General features: G+C 43.8%; 1 protein-coding gene across 1 annotated transcript in view; it reads right to left on the bottom strand.

The window, feature by feature from the left end:
- The window catches only part of RYR3 (ryanodine receptor 3), a 1,933,484-nt gene that overhangs the window by 871,490 nt on the left and 1,040,786 nt on the right, over positions 1-21,208 (bottom strand). The window contains exons 45-47 of the mRNA XM_078661960.1: positions 19,797-19,899; positions 17,333-17,453; positions 12,392-12,561 (exon numbers count right to left, since the gene is read on the bottom strand). Coding sequence (XP_078518086.1) covers positions 12,392-12,561; positions 17,333-17,453; positions 19,797-19,899 — 394 coding nt within the window. The remainder of the gene's footprint in view (positions 1-12,391; positions 12,562-17,332; positions 17,454-19,796; positions 19,900-21,208) is intronic.

Genomic DNA, 21,208 nt, shown 5'->3' with positions numbered 1-21,208 from the left:
AGCCAGGATAGCTTGACTCCAGTGGCTTAGTGAGCACGGAACCCACGTCTGGGCATACCCATGGCAGATGGCCGCGACTTCCTCTGGGCTCTTTGTCAGTATGGTTAGTGTTATCTTTTAACTAGTTGTAATTCCGTCCCGGTTACCCCAAATAGTTCCTTGTCTTCATTAGTTTTTTCTCTCCCAATCGTTTTGGTATTATCCTTTATTATTTGTTGTCATCCATTTTACCGCCTTCCGAGTGTTTGCTCGTGCAGCATTCCGTCGTGCTCGTGTCCAGTAAGTCCAACGCTACCAACCTGTATCTCGGGTCGCGGGCAGACAGGACCTAAGCCAGTGTCAACATTTTGAACTTCTCCTTCCAGAGGAAGAGGTTGACGTACCTGAGATCCAAGATAGGACGCAGGCTCTTGTCCTTCTTGGACACCAGAAAGTAGTGGGAATAGCAACCACGACCTACTTCTGGGACAGTAACTCGCTCTATGGCTCCCTTGGCCAAGCGATTCATAACTTACTGCTGGAGAAGGGCCAGGTCATCCTCTGACATGCGATGGAATTGAATTGGCATGGAAAAGAGGGGTAGTCTCAAAGGGGAGGGAGTAGCCCCTGCAGACTATCTGCCAAATCCACCTGTCTGACGTGATGTTGAGCCAGTGGGGGAGGTGATGGCGAATCCTGTCGCCCACTGGTGATTTATGGGCCTGAAAGTTCGGACTAGGAAGGTTTGGAGGCTGCTGCAGAGAGGGGGGTGCTGGTGGACTGGCCTGCCCGCTGGCCCCCTGACCCACGGTGGTGGGATCCCCGTCCCCGGCTTCGCAGAGGCTGGACTGCTTGTGCAGGATTATTGCTCTGGATGGAACGTGGCAGGGCACCCCTTTCATAGCATCGAAAGGAGCAAAAAGAAGTCTGCGCTGGGCAGGAGGTGGAAGCTAGGCCTAAGGATCTGGCGGTAGCCCTAGAATCCTCAAAGCGCTTGAGTGCGTTGTCTGCCTGCTCGCCAAACAGGCGACGGCCATCAAAGGGCATGTCCAAAAGCGTTGCTTGGACATCACCTCAGAAGCCAGTGGGCCTCAACCAGGCATAGTGTCTCAGTGCTACCGACGTGGAAATCTTCCTGCTCGGTGAGTCGGTGGTGTCCAGCCCACATCGGAGGACGAAATTTGCAGCGTCTCAGCCTTCGGCAACAGCATGGGAGAGCACGGCCTGGGCTTCCTCCAGGCACTATGGCAGTACCTGCGCAACTCTGTCCCACACCGAGTGGGAGTAACGACCCAATAGACATGCGGTGTTCACCGACAACAGTCCCAAGCTGGAGGAAGAAAACATCTTCTGCCCAAGGTGGTCCAGCTTCTTGGAATCCCTATCAGGTGGTGCGTTAAGAATGTGCCTTTGGACGTTTAGGCTTTAGGTGAGTCCTGACCACCACCGTAGGAAGCTCTAGGTTTAAGGCCTCGGCTGCCCTACTGGAAACACCTCCTCCATAGCCACAGTAGGAGGAGGAAGCATGCTAAGGTCTGGGGAGGTGTTCAGACCACTGGTGTAACCCAACTCCTCTCTCCAGTCTGGTTCCTCTAACCGGTCTGCAAGAGGGTCCACAGACCCCTCCCATTCCTCCTCACCCTCTCCTGGTAGCCACTCAGGGTGGTAGGAAATATCAGGGGAAAACAGGGGTACAAAAGCACCGGTTGGCGCCGGTCCCGACATCGGATGACGTTGGTCCAGCTCCATGTCCTCAACGAGGGGGAGGCTGGGGCCGACGCCGGCTGGGGACACAACCGGTGTCGGAGGGGGTGGTACTGTCGTCACTGTAGCGTCCCGGAGGAGGTGTCACGAGGTCGACCGGTGCCGATCTGGACCCAGGCCTGGATTCTTGCGGTCCCTGCGGCGCCGGAGCAGAAGCCGCCGGCATCGAAGGCCTAGAGCCCCCAACAGAATCCGTGGGGCTCGAGGGCGTGCCGGCAGAGTCTGGCTGCCCAAAGATGGAGTGCAAGGCTTTGTAAAAGCTTGAAGCTGGCCAGGGGTCGCTCCGGCTCTTGGAAAGGGAAGAAAGGCCGGAGTCGACCCGGGTCTGGGGAGGTGTCCAGACCACTGGCGTCACCGAACTCCTCTCTCCAGTATGGTTCCTCTAACTGGTCTGCAATAGGGTCCACAGAGCCCTCCCATTCCTCCTCACCCTCTCCTGGTAGCCACTCAGGGTGGTAGGAAATATCAGGGGAAAACAGGGGTACAAAAGTTCCGGTTGGCGCCGGTCCCGACATTGGATGACGTTGGTCCAGCACCGTGTCCTCAACGAGGGGGAGGCCGGGCCGACGCCGGCTGGGGACAGAACCGGTGTCAGAGGCGGCGACAGTGTTGTCACTGGATTCAGCGCCGGAGAAGGTGTCACGAGGTCGACCGGTGGTGATCTGGATCCAGGCCTGGATCATTGGGGGCACTGTGGGCCCTTCGGCCCAGAGCAGAAGCCGCCGGCATCAAAGGCCTAGAGACCCCAACAGAGTCTGCGGGGCCCGGGGGCGCGCCGGGGGAGTCAGGCTGCCCAAAGATGGATTGCGAGGCTTTGTAAAAGCTTGAAGCTGGGCAGGGGTTGCTCCGACCCCCAGAAAGGGAGGGAAGGCCGGAGTAGACTCAACAGGCTCAGCGGGCGGAGCTGGACATCTACCTTCCGATTCCCGCGTTGCATTGGATGATCCAAAACTCCCTAAAGTTGAACGGCGATAAAACTGAGATCCTGGTCTTTGGCAAAGACCAGGATATCTGGTCTAGTGAGTGGTGGCCTTCATCTTTGGGAACGTGTCCATCTCCCTCCCAATCGGCCAGAAATCTCGGCGTTATATTTGACACATCTCTGTCCATGACTCTACAGGTCAATCGAACAGTGGCCACTTGCTGGGGAGTTATCAAGATTCTTAAAAGAATCCTGCACTATCTCTCACCCCAAGCACGTAAGCAGACAGTGGTTGCATTAGTGGGTTCCAGGTTGGATTACTGCAATGCTCTCTATGCAGATGCCAACAAGGGACTCACGCAGCGCCTTCAGGTTGTTCAGAACGCTGCCGCGCGCTTTGTTCTAGCCTTACCTAATGCATCCTCCGCTACAATGGCCAGAAAGAGCCTGCATTGGCTTCCCATACAACAGAGGATTTTCTTTTAAGATCTTGTGCTTGGCCTTTAGAGCTCTTGCGTCTGATTCTTCAAGCCCCCTGGGCTCCCTGCTAACCCGCCATGTGCCCAGTAGAACCCTCAGATCATCGGAGATGAATCTGTTGGTGGTTCCTAGGGTTAGGAAGGTCCGTTGGGGCAGTAGAGCATTCTCTATTATGGCCCCTAGGTTGTGGAACTCACTCCCAGTGGAGATTAAAGCCCAACCATCCCTGTCTCTTTTTAAAAAAGCGCTCAAAACTTGGTTTTTCATCAAGGCCTACCTGTAATGGTGCATATTTGCTCCAGCTAGTTTTTGGTTAGGCGCCTTGATGCCCTTTGGGCTTAGTAGCGCTATATAAATCTATGTTCATTTCATTTCATTTCATTGGCCGATGGACGGGGAGAACGCGAAGAGCAACGATGCTTATTTGCCTTCTTGTGCTTCGACTTACCCGAAGACGAAGACTTTGATGACGAGTGGTGGTGGTGGCTCCGCGACCGGCCCCGCGACCTCCCTCTCGATCGAGACCTCGAACGGCACGGAGTGGACTGCAGGGCCTTGAGAAGCTTTTGGGACCACTCCCGCACAGACTTTGGGTTCATGGCCCAGCAGTCGGAGCACGACTTTGGGTTGTGGTCGCACTCGAGGCACCAAAGGCACACGAGGTGCGGGTCTGTGACCAACACCAATTTGTGACAGGGGTCACAAGCCTGAAAGCTGGTCCGATGTGACATCTCTCCGTGCACCAGGAGTCGATCGATTTAAAAAAGGTGTCGACATAAGTCGCAAAAACAGAGTCAAAAAGTGGCTCAAGGTACCGCTCTCTCCGAATGTGCGCTGGCTGGCAGAAAAAGAAAGAACTGACAGCACACGAGGGCAGCGTCTGAGTAGATATTGCAACATCATTCCGGTGACCGACGCCACCTATCAACGCGCATGGGTACTGCTGAAGAAAAATTCTCCACATCCAGTGTGACGCCTGGGGGTAATTCTAAGGTGTCGAATCCAAACTAATTGTCTCTTTCAGATACAGTAGTCAACGTTCTCTCTTTCATACTCTTTGTTAAGGGAGAAACATTGGAAATAGAAATGCAAATAATAAGAATTGTAGAGCCAGGGTTTGCAGAGAGAAATACTAGGTAGTGGTCATAAAGTCAGATGCTGTAGTTGACCTTCCCGTGATTAAAAGTCAATCTTTACTGTGCACTGTGTCATTTCTTTTATTGAATCACTTTCATGAGGATTTGGTGCAGCTGGTGAGCCATTGGCATTGGCCAATGACGAGTTACGGTAAGCAGCTGTGCAGAGGATAAGGCATACACTGAGTCCCTAGTTATGGGTTGGGCATGATTTGGTGCAGGAATCCTGCAGCCAGTAATTACCAATACCATGGGGTTGGGTAATTTCCTGATTTGGGATTAACTCCTGATTACAAACATTTCTCCTCTGAAAGAAATAGGAATTTCGTCAACGAATTTCTGCAGTTTTTCGGTCATTGACAGCATTTTATACCCATTAGTCACGAAGACTTTCTTGGTAAAATTATTAAGAGGGAAATGACCTGATGAGTAGGTGTCCTGCTCAACTTACAATCCAGAACTGGGCGATAACTCTTGCTTGCATTAGAATTGTGATCTTCACCACACTCGGAATAAGAATTGGAAATTGGGAACCCTGGGCTTTTGGGCTGACAAAATGGATGACCAAGTCATTTGGTCAAAATAAAATGGGATTTATGGTGAACAGGCAAAGGCAGACAGGTGAGAGTGGGAAGATGAAGGGAACGTGGTAAATTATTATTATTTTTTTTAAAGTAGAGGCATGAAGGGATTTGTCATACAGATCAAAGGTTAATTCCCAGTGAATGATACTCAGCTTGGTCTGGATAATGCGTATGGGTTGACAGTTCGATACCAAAAGTTTTGTGTGAAATTTTGAGAATCTTACATAAGGTTACATGACATTATGTGACTGGGATAAAATGTAGTTCGTTGGTAGCTTGTGTGAAATTTTCATGTAATGGTGTACCTTGTGTAAAAAGTTACGATGATGCTAACAGGAGATCTGGTTCGAGCAGAAAATATCTGCTCAAATAATGCCATAAGAGTACAAAAAAAGAAGCAAAATTGTTTAATGCAATTTTCTTAATTTTAGCATAACGACCAATTTCTTGAAATTTGAATTTTTTTTGGTTGCAAGTCAAATTGTACATGGACTTAGATAATGTATGTGGTGTTACCAGAAAGTCCAAGAGTAGTTGCTACAGGGAAATACCTTATTGTTGAGAAAGAATTTCTAGATATAGCTAAAGATTGAATCTGATGCCATTTTTGACTTCAAGATTAGGATCTGTAATTGACGCTTTTGGCCCTCCAGTCCAGTACATAGTATTTATTGGATGCATGAACATGGTGTCCTCCAAGTCCCAGCTTCCAGCTTCCAGCTACCCACTTGCTCTTTGTGTCTGCACCTTAATGATAGGTGACTGAAAGCTTGATTGGCTTAGAAGATTTATTTGAGCTTTTATTGTCTGTTAGCAGGACCGGTGAAAATATGTTAACCCCTTCTACGCTCATGACGAGCTCAGCTCGTCATGGTTGTAACCTGCGCTACGCGGATGACGAGCTGACCTTGTCACGTAACGCGGGATTTTTTTAAATCGCAGCGTGCAGCGGGAAAACCGCTAGCGCGCATGCGGTTAAGCATTGAGTGCACATGTCATGATTTCCAGGTGGTGTTTGAGGGGCTGTTTAGGGGATTAATATAATTAAGGGATAAGTATGTTGAAAAAACATGTCATCAACGCTGAAAATGCTGGTTGACAGAGGAGGTCAGTGCAGGGGTGGCAAGAGAAAAAGCTGCTTGGCGTGGAATTCTGCATCAGCTTTCCCACTCATCAATCTCTCACCAAAAGCTTACCACTCTCCAGCTACCAACACTCTAACATGTCATTGTAGCTTTTACTCTTCCCTACTACTGCCACTTACTCTCCCATCGCTTACGCCACAAGTAGCTTTTTGGATGCCTTGGGAGGCAGTACTGTGTGGTGGCCTTTATTATTCTTCCATGTGGCTACAGTGCCGGCATGTGACAGCTGGTTCTTGGTGATATGTCAACTACGAGGTCCTTTCTTTACTGTTGGCAAGTCTCAAAGGAACATCGCACAGAGGGGCTGGTAACTGGTTACAGGCTAAAGCTGCTCGACCTTTTCCATTGAACCAATTGATGAGAGAACAGCATGATGACCCTACATAAAACGGGGTAAGATCCCCCCTTAAGCAGATGCATATGCTCCTTCACCTCCCACCAATGCCCTAATATGACAGGCCTTTCATGGGCGCTGACATGCTATTAAGTCTCCCATAGGCCAGAACATTTCAAGCTGCAACTAGAATATTTTTCTGAAGGTTAGACCAAGGATGTTGAATTGAAACTGAAGCGAATACGTTTTCCAGCTAAAGAAACAACGAACATGTTCCTTACTGCAACACACTCAATACCAGAGTAAAACCAACATGCAACTCATTCAAAATCAGTGACCCCATTCTCCAGCTCAAGAAACAGAATGACTGCACTAATTCACCATCTCAACAAGTCCACAGTGAACCATTTCTCAAAATAATAAAAAAATACCAAAGTGAAATGAATCTCCAACTCAATCAAAATCATAGTGATCAATTCACCAGCTTGAATCAACACTAGAGTGACCTACCCTCAAATTAAATAAAAGTGATAGTGAACCTTTTTTTCCACCAAAACCAACTAAAACCAATGTACACATATTCTCTTACTCAAATAGCACGGTTGTAACTCCATTCTACAACTCAATTAGCCAAAGTGACTCGATTATTTCACCCAAATACCCTATCTAAATCAATAAACATCTCCCCATTTCAATCAAGACAACATTAAACCAGTTCTCCATCTTATGCAAAACAATTCCTTCCCATTCCCACTCTCAATCAAAAGAACACCTTTCCATTCCCTATTTCAATCCAAACCATTCTGAACCTATTCTCAAACGCAATCATAACTGGACAGAGACCATTCTCCATATCAATAACCAGAGCATCTTGAGTATTCTGCTTTATAAATACCAGAGGTAATGCATTCCTCATTTAAGTCAAACATATAATGTAGCCATTCTTCAACTCATTTAGTAATGAGATTCTGCCGCTAGCTGCATGGATGTTAACTACCGTGATACCCTCCAATGTTTTCCTGGCAGTGCACAGTACCCATGCTGCTCTGCCCACAATCTGGATATTAGGAGCAGGATTTTTTTTTTCAGAAATGGAAATTACAGCTGTACTCTGTCTCCATGGAACGCTCTGAAATGCACGCTTTGCACCACTAATAACACCCCACAGCTCATTATTTTTCCCCTTGGAGGAATGAATCAGCACAGATCTATAGTGGCTTGGGACTGCAGGGAAGCTGCACTGCTTGCAAGAACACTGCAGTTTGTTTTACAGTAAAGCACTGATGACTCAATGTGTTTGATTGCCCTTTCCGAGCACATGAATTATTAATAGCACACTTGCATGCAGCTCACACTATAAAGTAACTGCGGCTCCTTTAGGTGCTAATAACATATGACACAAATGCCTTAGTGATATTCCTTGCATATACCTTCAAGGATGAAAGAATGGACTGCGACCCCTCAACTTACTTACAAGCATAAACTCTCACGAGTAAGAGCCTAAACAGGGGAGTTAAAGATGGAAAAATGACCTTCATCATGATTCTGAATAAACCTAGCTCTTGTTCTCCATCCATCACAACTGGCTGGGTATGTCGCTCTGCACTTCCGAATCAACAAGGGAAATTGCAATGGAATGGTTAGCGATGCATGGGTAGGTCGTGGACCCTGCTTGAGGCAAGGGGAAGCACACCCTAGGTGCCTTGAGAACATTTTTGCTACCATTATTGGGAAATGAGAACCTAGATATTAGTATTTAGCTGGTGATTGCAGGAACGTGGTTCCTGTTCAGCACATGAAGATCTGTGATTCAGGAACTCAGGCATGCTGCCATCCAATAAAGGACCAGAATTCAGGTGATATCTGCCCCTGACAGCCCTACCAAAGCATCTTGAAGACCCATAGGACTTACGGTGGTAGCGTGTAAGTTCAAGATGATTTATTAAAACCTCTCATGATATTTAGAGAAAGAATGGATGAGTGCCCCCTGGAGTGCTATGATGTAATATAGGCTTCGGACTAGAATTTCCAATACCAGAGAAACCCACTTAGCAATGAGTAATTGGTTGTTTGCATCTTCATTGGTATGGAAGAAAAATGCAACCTGATCTGCAGCGCAGACCTCTTAGAAAAACTGCTTGGGATTAATGTCGAAGAGGAGATGCTTCAGATGTCTGTGGTTCTTTTAAAGGCGAGAACGGTTAAGGTCAAAGGGCAGGGTCAACTAGTCAAAGTGTATGAGAAGAAATAGGAACTTCTCCAGAAAGAGCCTGATCCGAGTGATTCTAATGTGATGATCAATAGTATATTTAGAGGACTTGTGGCAGCTGGCTGACAAAAATAGATTATAGTGTGATCGGGGTAGAAACAAGAAGTTTGAAAAGATTTGTAACCAACTGGAGAACAACGTCTGTAGCTATATGTTTATGTGAAAGTGTTGGCCAGAATGTAGAAGTCCTTCAAATGAGGTTGAATTTATGAAGGGTATTTTCTATTTGAGCATGTGGGATTCATGCCAAGTCAGATCAGGGATACTGAATAATAAGCAAATCATGCAGAACGTTTTGGCTTTAGGCGATCACACAGTGATGTTGCAAGATCTATGAAAGCTATTATTGAGTACAACCAACTAGATGAAGGATTTGTCTCTGGGCAATACAAATTAGTGAGGGAATGTCTTGAAGCAAAGTGGAAGCACTCTTGTCAATTTGCAAAGTGTGGACAAAGGGGCTAATTTAGTTTTCACAGGGCAAACAAGGTCCAAAATTAGAATTTAGAGATTAGATTTTCCAGATCAAGTGACAATCTCAGTCTGTGTTGCGGACAGCAAGTCTTGATACTTCAAAGTGTGTATCATCGACAGCTGGGTAGAGGGAAATAGTAAGACATTGGTCAGGTTTATGCCAGTGGTACATACGGCATTCATGCCTACCGAGAGTGATCAAAGGGTCATGAAACACGCAGTTTATGAAGTTATGTTTTGTAATGTACCCCAATATAGGCCTGGGTAGTCACCTAATCTTTCACCTACATTTTCCAGCTATTGTACTACATAACAGGTTTTTGGTATTGACCTTTTACCTAGTTAAGGTGCTGCATAAATGTGGTGTGGTTTTCCCAGAAAACTAGACTAATTTATTATGCATGAGTATTCTCAGAATCACAGCAGGATTACCATCTTTTGCATAATAACTAAGTATAAGGGTCATCCCTTTTGTCATCCTTGGCCGACATGACCCAGCAAGGTAGAACCCCTCAGGGTACCTTTTGGGTGTATATTCACCATATCTTTGCTCGCGCAGGCAGAGGAGAAAGACTTCCATGCTGTAACACTGATGCGAGACGCGGAGGTTCCTGCACGCAGACACTTCAGCTCGCAGTGGTCTAACATCTCTTGCGGGTGTCCATCCTAAGACCAAGACGGGGTAATGGGGTTGGCTTCAGCCTAGGGGGATTCTTGGCTCTACACCTACATACATGCTAGGTACACTTAGGTACATGTAGTTATGGTTGCATCGTAGGAGTATGCATTATTACTGTCATGTATTTACACACCTGCCTGTTTTCATTGTTTTACCACTATGGTAGGAATCTACCATCGATTTACTCTATTGGTGCTTATAATCATGTATATCTGCTTCTGCCCAATGGTTGTTTCAACACACCTATTTTACACTAGAATAACGCTGGTTCCATAAATGCTTCTTGAAAACGTCCCTGCAGTTTATTCTGTGTATCTCTCTGAGACAAAGTGAGCATGAGTTACTGAGCGAAAAGAACTGTACGGTTTCCACAATCCCTGATGGGACAGAGATGTCATGTTCGATACTTGCCAATAACTATTCTCTCTTTGGTAAGAGGAGTTTACAGTAGCACTGTGAGCTAGCTAGGTATACAGGCAAACTTATCTGGTGGGGGTGTCTGCAATCAGCCTAAACACCAATCCCACAGTCTTTGATGTCTAAACGTGCAGATCCTATACAGGTTTATAGGAACCACATGACAATGGTAGATTTATTCCTAAAACCAAACTGGACGATATCGAATCACAGTATTGTCTGTGAAGGATGTACTAGTAAAAATATGGATATTGTGCAGAATATAAATCTAAAATGGGAAAGCCAAATGAACTGGGAGCATTTTTTCATGCAACTAAGGAAAGGAGACTAGAGATATTATACTTCAATACAAATAGCTAATAGAACCTTTAGAAATATGGCTGCTGTTTTTCACTGGGCTCCATTCTTGATTGGAACCTACAGCACTCATGCCTTAACGAATCATCTTTAGGCATCACTCACAGCAGTTACTTTACAGTGTCTTTTAATGTACCTTTCTGGCTCATGCTACTGAGCATGGTGATATCTCTCAACTATTGTAGTTTCTTCAAGTAGGCACTGGGTACTCTGGATGCTAAAGAACAAGTTACTTACCTTTAGTAATGCCTTGTCTGGTAGAGACTCCATCTAGTTGCAGATTCCTCTCCTTAGAATTAACCCTAGGTGTCAGATTGGATCTGGACATTTTTGGTGAGCAGTACCCCTTTGCGCCGGTAGACAAGGTGATGGAATGGCCTACGTGGAAAGACTTACTTTGGCAAGAAGGGTGCTTGAGTCCGAAGGACAAGCTTGTCTGGGATGAAAGACACCTATGGAGGCTGAGCTGACAGCGCCTGCAGTTCACTGACCCTCCAGGCAGATGTAATTGCCACCAGAAAGGCCATCTTGATGGTGAGAAGTCTTAGAGGGCAAGCATGAAGCGGCTCAAAGGGAGCGCATAACGGGAAAGTGAGAACCAAATTAAGGCCCCCATTGAGGCGTAACAAATGGATTCGGTGGAATCATGTTGCATCTAGACCATCAAATAACCTAATTACAATAAGGGACTTGAAGAGGGAAGGGCGACCTGGTAGTCGCAGGAAAGCGAAGATAGCAGATAAGTAACGCTTTAACATGTCCAATGCAGAGCCCTGCTGGGGATAAACAACAAGACTTGGGAAATGGGGGCAGATAAGGGGTTGACCTGTTTGGCTGTGCACCATGCAACAAACCTGTGGCAATGACTGGCGTATACCATCTTGAAAGTAAGTAAAAGTAATTTAATTATTTGTAATACAAATTCATGTTAGAATCATTTTAAAAGCTAAAAACAGACAATAAAACGTTTAAAAATTAATCGATAAATATGTTTTACATTTAAACAGTTTTTCCATGCACCACCCCTCTGTTCTTCCCCATTCACTACTAAAACATATACTTATATGTGCAGAGATCTCTTGCATCGAATTGCAATCTATAAAGACTCTCATATACTGCGATTGCACATAGCAGGGGTCTGATAGCTTCTAGATAAGACAGGTTCATATAAGCCACTACTCATCTCACAATACTTGCCAGGATTATGACTGTTCAGTGTCTGAAGTACCGTACACAACAAACAGTGGAGTAGGTGAATACAAGTTCTTGAATTGAACTAATAAAAAAAGTGCCATATTTACACCCACCATTTGTAGTGCCTTCTTGGTTGGTGCAGATGAGTGTTTTGAAAGTGAAAAAGGCAACAAACCTGTCTGGTGGATATGAAAACTACAGGGATTGTTGGTTTATGTTTTGTAAAGCACATACCCAATCTTCGTCTTTTATAAGTTTCATACCTTTGAATTATATATATATAAAACATGCTTCAAATGTATGAAAGGTCTAAAAAAAACCTTACATCTGTCAAAATTTTTAAAAAAGACCAGCTTTTTCATCCAATTTAAACAAATATGCTAATTATACTTCACCATTGATAATAAATGACCCACATATTTTCTCAATTGTAAATAAATGTAAAATAAAACATGCATTGCGCTCCAAAATGAATATGAAAATGAAGAAATCAATCCTAATTTGGGTTGACTCTGTGACATCAACTTGGAAGCTAGTTCGCAAATTAGGATTCAGCATAATGACTCGCTTTTGCAGGAACTCGAATGGCCGACCGCCATGATTAACCTGCACAGCTCGGAAGTTTACAGAGCCCATAACTCAAGATCTGAGACTTACTGTATCAAGGGAGGCAGAGGCTCTTAAATCAGGCAGGAATGCGACCTCCAGTAGGTGAAGGAGGACGCTTTGGTCCGTAATACCATAAACACGATCCAGGAACAGCACCATAGGCGCCTTGTGCTCAGGGCAGAAGCTGGCAGACATGTCAGGTTCAAAGACGGAACCATCTGAAAAGAAACAGAAATCATTTTACTACAATAGGTACTCTGACACACCAGCCGTTCAGACTAATCAGTTCGCCGGTGTTTGTACAGGAAGTACTCCCTCCACACAGTGGGAGGATGGCTCATCAGTTTTGAACTTTCTAGATGCGGCAGGGGAAATGTTCCCCAATATGTGGCTGTAACCAGCATGGCTGGAGCCCAAGTATGGCAAAAACGTTTGTGCAAGTAATCCAATCATGCTTATGCACCATGCTGGAAGTGCCATACCATCACATCACAAGTATGGATACTGGAAATGTACTCCCATACTGGGGTACACATTTCCAGTAGCCATATTATAAATCCCATTGATGTGCTGAGAGATTTCTCTCTTCACGTCAGAGCTATTTTAAAGCTCTCTGTGCAAGACTGCTATTGTTTGCATGGCAGTCTTGCACAGACCTGGTGTCGCCAGAAAAGATGGGCGATTGGCCACTACAAATTCGGTCAAATGGCATTTCTGATGGCATCACAGCTACCAAACAGTTTTCCATATAGTGAAGCGATAGGTGAATTCTCCAAAGGAATACACCTTTCCTTCACATCCTGCATCAGCAGGGGAAACACAAAGGTGGTTGCATGTGCCATAATACTGTGCCAGATGTCCCACAACTGTCAGCCTTGAAATGATGACTAAATTTGAGTGATAAAGTAAAAGCCATGGGCTGAAAAAATGCTTGGGTTCTTACTTGGCTTTTAAAAACCTACCTCAACCTGGTGGTTCATATACCTGGGACATCAAAAGCTTTGTGTCTGTGAAGGAACCATGAAGCCTTCTCAGCTATAGGTCAATGTCCCGACTCCCACCCACATCAAATATTACTGACCAATTGTGGTGCATTAACAATGACAACACATCCTTTCGTTTTGCTCTATTTGGATTGTGATACAATTCTACAAAGGAAATAGTATTACAAGGAGCGTAGAACAATTTTCTGGCTGGTGATTGGGCCTATTGACCGAAATAGTTGTTTAAGATACTGTAAAGCAACCGATTGATTTGCAGACCACACACCCATGATCTCTTATCAGTGAATTGGGTTTTCTTGTCTTTCTGTGTAGGGTCTGTTAAGCGTGGCCTCTTAGGTTTTGTGGTTTTCTGGACATCAGAACCGCTTTTCACAATAAGTTACACAGGGATCGGCATTTCTGTTATATTTATTTATCTTATGCCCCCACTAAAACCTTTTCAATCAAACGCACTGAATTGTCAGTCTAGTGTGGAGCAAAACCAGCAACATATTACAGAGGAGGTTAAAGGCCCTCAATATAATATATATGTTATTTTATGAACCCATGGGTGCATTTCGTTCACTACATGTGAGACTGAAAGCGTTTTGCTGGTCTCCACCAACCTAACAGCAGATGGAACACATATATTATGTGGAAAACTATTGGTCTAGCAGAAAAGGGGGAAAGTACAGGCTTCGGCATCAATAAAAAACACATTCTTCAAACCACATGTGGCTGGAGTGTGTAAAAGCGATTTGAGGAACATACATGAAATAAGGTTCTTTCCCTGATTCGCTATGGCGGGCATCCTAGTTGGAGAACGGATTATGTCTCACAAACCTCAAAAGGAGGAATGCAGGTGTTACAAAATGTGTCGTGGTTCAGCAGCAAGGACAGCACCGCACCGTATCTCTTTTATATTGAATTGAACATGCATACTTTCCTGTGATAAATATAACAATAGCAGGATCCCTTTGTTGAGTTATTAGTTGTAGAATGTAGATTTGTGAAGAAGTTGACTTAATGTACAAAGGACAGATAAACATCAAAGGTTGCACCCAGATTGCAGATGAGTCTGAGAGGGTGTGTGATGGGCTTAATTATTGATGGAGCCCACTTGGAGTGGAAGACGGTGGTGGCAACAGAGCCAAGTAGCATCACCTGCCTCTGAGGGGCGAAGCGACAGGCAGGTGGCTTGTATCTAGGTCTGGATATGGCTTAGGAAATATGCGACTTGGAAATGGCCCACAGAGCCAACCTTTACCTTTTAGTGCACCTGGCCTTTTTACACATACATAGAGTATCCAAGATTATAGCTGCTGAGTATGTGTGTGAGTGTTAAGAGACAGGACTAGGATAAGCAATAAGGCAATCCCTGCGTCACCTAGCCTGGTGTTGGTGCCTGAGGGGAGGGAGGTTCAGGCCATTTTTAGGTCCCAGATACAGCAGCACGCTTTAGTTGAGGACCCATTGTTTTCAATATATTACTTAAACACAGATCATGCATCAGGTCAGTACCTTGTTCATGATTGGCTAGCTTTGCTGGTTAGCTCAACTGCTTAGTCCTGATGTGATGCCTTTTCTCTGTATTCTTGTGTTTGTCCCACCAACGAGCATTTCAGTCTCAAAGTGTTTTGACGTAATTATTATTCCACCGGTAATGTCAGCCACTGCCATTCAGTGCGTGTGAAGGACTACGGTGTCCTCTTGCCACCCCAGCCTTGTCGCAAATTTTTCACCACTTGCCGTGATCCATGCCAATGTACAGCAACACATCAAACCCCCTTCCTAGTGTGTTAGTTCATCTGCTTTATCTTCCTGGAGTCCTGATGTGATGTCCCAGGTAAGTGATAAGTCCTGACAATATGTTTGCTCCGGGCTCTGTGGGCTGCATAGGCTTTAATAACATTCCAAAGGAAAACATGATTCACCTTTTTTCATTCCAAAAATATTATTATGTGATCACAGAACTAAGAGTTCATTCTCCTGACATGTTTACCACGTATAAATGCTTCCTCAAAGCAATATAGAAAATAACATTTACGATGGCCTGATACAATGTGGTAGTTGTCTTCGCCATAGAAAATAAAAGGCCAGATGTATGACCATTCCAAATTGCGATTCGCAATTTGCGCTCAATTGCGAGTCGCAAATTATGAGTCGTAATTTGGAATGTAGAACAGTGTCAGAGACACTGATTGCGATTCCCAATGAGGTAGAAAAATTTGAGGCTCATGAAAATTAATGAGCCACTCACAATTTGTGACCCCCATTGAGAATGGCTGGCTCTCTCACGGATGGTGACCTGCTGGGCTCAGCAGACCTCCATGTCTGGGACTGCTAGTCAATAAAGAAGTTTGTTTTTAATGCATCCCATTTTCGTTTCATTTTTTAAGGGCAGGGAGTGCGTCCCTGGGACAACGGACAACTCCCTGCCCTTAAAAAATATTTTTAGAGCCAGTCACAAAGGGGAAGGGATCCCCCGGGGACCCCTTCCCATTTGCGACTCCATTACCACCCTCGTGAAGAGGGCAGTAAATTGTGAGTGTTTAGCAATTGCGGTTGCAAAACATTCATACATGGCTAGAGAGTCGCTATTAGGAAGGGAACGCCCCTCCCTAATAGCAAGTAGCAAAGCACTATTTTGCGAGTCGCTATTTTTGCGAGACGCAAAATAGTGTTTGTGCATGGCCATGTAGGTTTTTGCAAGCGCAAATGGGTCGCAAACCTGTTTGCGCATGCAAAAACTTGTCGTACATCTAGCCCAAAGTTCAGCCATCCTTGAACGCAATTTTTTATATTTCTAAAAAATGCCTGCTACATTGATTCTACACGCAAAATGAAGGCCATCTAAGAATTCAATGTAGCAATCCAAGATGGCTACCCACTGCTAATAGCTTTGTCAATGCTTGCACTGCAAATTTAGAAGAACCGGCAAAGCCAACATCATCAACAAACAAAGACTTGTAAAGGAAGACCAACTTGCTCTTACTGTGCCATTGTCACCGTATCATAAACAGAAATCAAGTTTTGTCTATGATGTTAAGAAAGACTTCAAGAAGAAGTGCCCTGTCATTTGCAGAGCAACTACTTGAGGCTTAGGGCCACATGCATCATTGCTGCCGTTTGCGATTCCTTAATTGCGAAAATTAAGGAATCGTAATTAAGGAATCGCAAACGGCAATGCATCAAAAAATCGCAATTTTTTTAGCGATTCCTTATTTTTCCTTAATTGCGATTCACAATTTGCGAATCGCAATTAAGGAATCCCTTTACATTGGTTCCTATGGGCCTTGAGGCCCATAGGAATGAATGTGAAGGCATTCTCATTTTGTGATTCGCAATTAAGGAATCGCAAAATGAGAATGCAATTTCAATGGTGCAGGGGGGGGGTCCAAAGGACCCCCCCTGCACCCCTGAAATGTACCTTAACGTGCTTTTTTCACACACACATGCCCAAAGGGCATGTGTGAGTTTAAAATGAAACTTTAAAAAATGCACTTTTGTGCATTTTTGAAAGCTTTCTAAAATTACCATGAAGGTTAACTTCATGGTAATTTACCACTTCTAATTTGCGAATTCGCAATTTAAAAAAAAAATCATGCATTGCATTTAAGAAATCGCAAAATTGCAATTTCTTAAATGCAATCGCAATTTATGAAATCGCAAAAAAATTGCGATTTCTTAAATTGCGAAAATAGCAAAAAGCTTCATGCATCCCAAAAAAGGGATTTGCATTCGCAAACGGCCGAATTTTGCGATTCGCACCGTTTGCGAATGCAAAAACCCTTGATGCATGTGGGCCTTAGTCATTACCATACATCTTCCAACTGAATGTTCTTCATGGTGCTTCCCCTCTATTTTGTGTAATGGGCAACAGCCACCTGGTTTGCTTTGAATTTCTACTAGTTGCCTTTCCATTTCAAGATATCTAAGCACCAAGTTATGAAGGTATAGTGATATACAAGACTGTGCTCAACAGAAAGTCTGTTTCAAATATTACCTTTGTTAAACGCTGGTAGTTTGAGTGGTATGCTGATGATCCCAACCAAGTCGTCTGTTGGCACCAAAGAACGGAGGATGGACCTGATCCGGATAGCCTCTCCTTTGCCAGCCTGGATGAGCTGTAGACAGAATTTCACAAGCATGTTTCATTGGTTTTATGATTTTTGGAAATTACATTTCTAAGAGTTTCCCATGTGTGGACGTTCAACTTCTCAATAAGTTCAGAGCAGGGCGCATGGCACCATCAATATAAAGAACAAGGTAATGTTGCAATAAGCACTTTTCTTCTTTTACATCTGAAATGAAAGCACTTGAGTATGACGCTTATCTGGAATAATCAGCAGGGACCAATATTTCTTGAAAAAATGGTTAATTCACTTGATTTTGTAACTCTAACAATTCTGCGACACTGTTTTCTGTCTTATGGGGTTGGTATCTACAAGGTGTAAGTGGTGAAAAGTCCACTTTAAAAGAAAAAAACTACCTCTACACCTGCAATTATGAATGATATATAAAACTTGCACAACGTTGGGTGATTTGTTATAACATGTGTACAAAATGTTTGTTTTTATAAAACTCCTACATAATTGCTATCAATTGTACACAGTTGGGATGATTTGTTGCAAAGTCATAGAAAAAGATTGCAACTTTACAACAAATTTTGCAGTGTGTTTTATAATATTTATTATACATAATACTGGGTATACAACCACCAAGATTTGTAATATTGTGAATAATTGTGTTAACACCATTGGTTTCTTTGCATACAATTTAGAAACAATCCTAACTGTAAAAGAAAATCCAAGTTGATTTAAAACTAAACAAATGGGCTTCATTTTTACCGAGCTATATATATATTATGTATTGGTAAGAATCCATCCTAACTTGGATAGAACTCCTAAATAAAATATATAATATTCGTATGTAGGGTGTTGTTAAAATTGTGTATATAACTAAAATAATCTTTAAACAATATACTTCAGTTTTCACAGTACAAAAAATGAAAGTAAATGTTTAGCATACCATCCCAAATTTCTAACCTGTAGAAAAGTTGGACTTCGGTTACATAACTATAAAACGACCTCTAAAACATTAATCATTACGTTGAGTGGTGTGGCTCACTGGTTAGAGGCGGCAGACCCGGAAGCAGAGGACGGCCCGGGACCAGGGTTCAATTCCCGACACGGCAGGGTTGTGAACCAGAGTCAGCGGACTCGATAATTCTCGCCTCGGTGCCTACTCTAACCAGGGATCACACTCGGCAACTCTGGGCATTAGCTTGCCTCATCTCCACAACGGCCCCCCACAAACGCCAGGGATGCCTGGTTTCACCTTGGAGATACCCAGTAGGGAACATCTCACAGGGAAAGCCAGAACGGGTTCCCCAGCGGTCTATAGCGCCAGGACGCCTCCGGGTAGCAGTGCGCTTTACAAGACACACACATTTACATTTTTATCAAAATAAACCAAGCTTTTAAAATACTAAAAGGGGTATTATTAGTAACAGTGATTACGAAAATAATTCCACCTTTCAAATTTCAAAATAAATTTTACAACCTTTTTATTAACAAGCCCGAGTGTATAAGGGCGTTTGTAGGTATAAAGGTATATAAGTTATGTACATTTATTGAAGAAATAAAGAGAACAAGTTAATTTTGTAACTTCACAGAGTTGGAATTGTTACATCCTTCACGATTTTATCTCACTGGCAGCCACCGTAAAGCAATATTGATGAAATAATGTGATATCTGTGTTTTGTTGAGAGAAGAAAAGGATGAGGTACAGATACAACAAGCTTAAGACCTTTGCATGTCAAATGCACGGGAAGGTTTGCCAAGGTGTATTCTGTGTGTAGGCATTTTTTTTCCAATTATAAATGATCTTTCCTTGGAAAGAAATGTCAATTTCTACATATCCAGATATTAAATTCTTGTACAAGCACCGCAGATAGTTTTGTTTTACTTCAAAGTATCTGTCACCTATCTTTGCTGGTTAGGTAAATGATGGTGTACACTTATGTGGGATCTTCTGAAACTCTGATTTATTTTTCCTTTGCTAAGAACAAGACATCATAAGTACTTATCCATGAGTGGGGCTGCCTGCTCATCGTACACATTAAGCAAGACAGCCCTACTGTAGTTAGCATCAGTCATTTGCGTGAGTGCCAATGGTGTGAATCCCTAGAAGAACGAATCTTCTGTCAACAAGGAAGGACATGGGGCTAGGCAGAATCACACACCGGCATTACCTACCAAAGTAAGCACAGTTCTAGACTACATAGCCAAATGCAAAGTAAGAGACAATCACAAGCCAAGCTCATCTGATATGTTTCAGGGTGGCCTATAATTCGACATGCTTTCCAAAAGCAGCGGCCTGATGGGAAGTGTCCCAGTTGCCTTGTGAGGAGGCGAAGCTATAACCAATACCTCTGTAAGCTGGACCTAGCAAGTGAAACAACTTACATGAGTTTCTGGTGCGCAACGTCCCAGCAGGTCGATCAGGGCAGAGTAGAAGGACATGATGGCATTGCCCATATGCACGATCTCTTCTTCGTCTTCTTCCACACTGTGGAGAAACGGGAAAAATAGGTCTACTACTTTGTATGGAGACAGGAAGTATCGAGACACAAATATACATTCCTGCATGTATAAAAGGGACAGACCAAAATCACCCTACCCAGTAGTCACGCGACAGAACAGAAAAACAGGGAAAGTACAATATTTACAGAGTTTATCACTAATCAAGGGGGCAATAAAGTGGAATCTTAAATACATCAAAGTGCCCCCAAATTTAGTTAGGTTTAAGAGATCACTGAGATCAAGACAATACCAAATCAAGACACACTCCAAGGATGCGAAATGCTTTGTATCCAGGTCAAAAGCAACATCAGACCACCATGAACAAACAGGAACAGAGTTTTGACAATTTAAGGCCCGGTAACCCTCTTCTGGAATGACAAGTTATTTGTAATTCTTCTTCTATGACATGGGTATCTTCTTTGAGTTCATAAAAGCAGAACACAGCTGCTAGAACTGGATTCAGTTCTAGCGATAAAACTGTATTCCTGAAAATAAACTCAATGAAAACATAGTGATAGCCGAAGGTATGTTTTGAATTTGTTCTCTAAACAGTTCATTTTATTTTTAAAGTTTCATATAGCGAAATACATGTTGCTGAAAAGACAACTTCAGTTCCCTCTACATAAACAAATTAGGAAACTGGTTACACAGACATTTTGCGCCACCTTTTGAATAAGTGTCTCTGCTCTTCTACGGCACCTGGAGGTCCACTGTTACATGGTCACTGCAGGCTCAGGTACAAGACTTAATTTTGATGGCCAGATCAGAATAAGGATTTAATTAACCATATACGAGGCATGCTTCTGGTTTGCCAGGAGATGAAATGGTGAATAAGTTAATGGCTTTAAAGAAGATACCCTCGTGACCACATTACCAGCTATGCCCTCGACATCATGTGTCCGGGGGGCTTAACATTGAACAGCAAAACACACAAGATGATGGACGGAATGTTGCACAATGGCAAAACACTCACCCCCAGTCACAGATCTGGGTTTAATCCATCGTTATTTTGCTCACCAAGCCACCCCAGTTCAGACATGGCCATATGCGAATCAGTCTTGACCCTGTGCCTCATGGGAACAGTCCAGCCCGAACTGCCAAGCCATGTCTTCCCTGGACCGGAATCAAGCATCCTAGGACCGGTTTCTGGCTATCAGCCGTCTTCAGCCAGGATAGCTTGACTCCAGTGGCTTAGTGAGCATGATAGAGCAAGATTTCGCATCGCGACTTGCTCGATTCATGAACCTCGAATCTGTTGTAACCTTATAACAATTGTACGTTTTACTAATCTCTTT

Source organism: Lissotriton helveticus, chromosome 9, assembly GCF_964261635.1.
Source record: "Lissotriton helveticus chromosome 9, aLisHel1.1, whole genome shotgun sequence".
Lineage (NCBI taxonomy): Eukaryota > Metazoa > Chordata > Amphibia > Caudata > Salamandridae > Lissotriton > Lissotriton helveticus.
The sequence above is the reverse complement of the archived record's forward strand: the minus strand, read 5'-3'. Positions and strand labels throughout refer to the sequence as shown.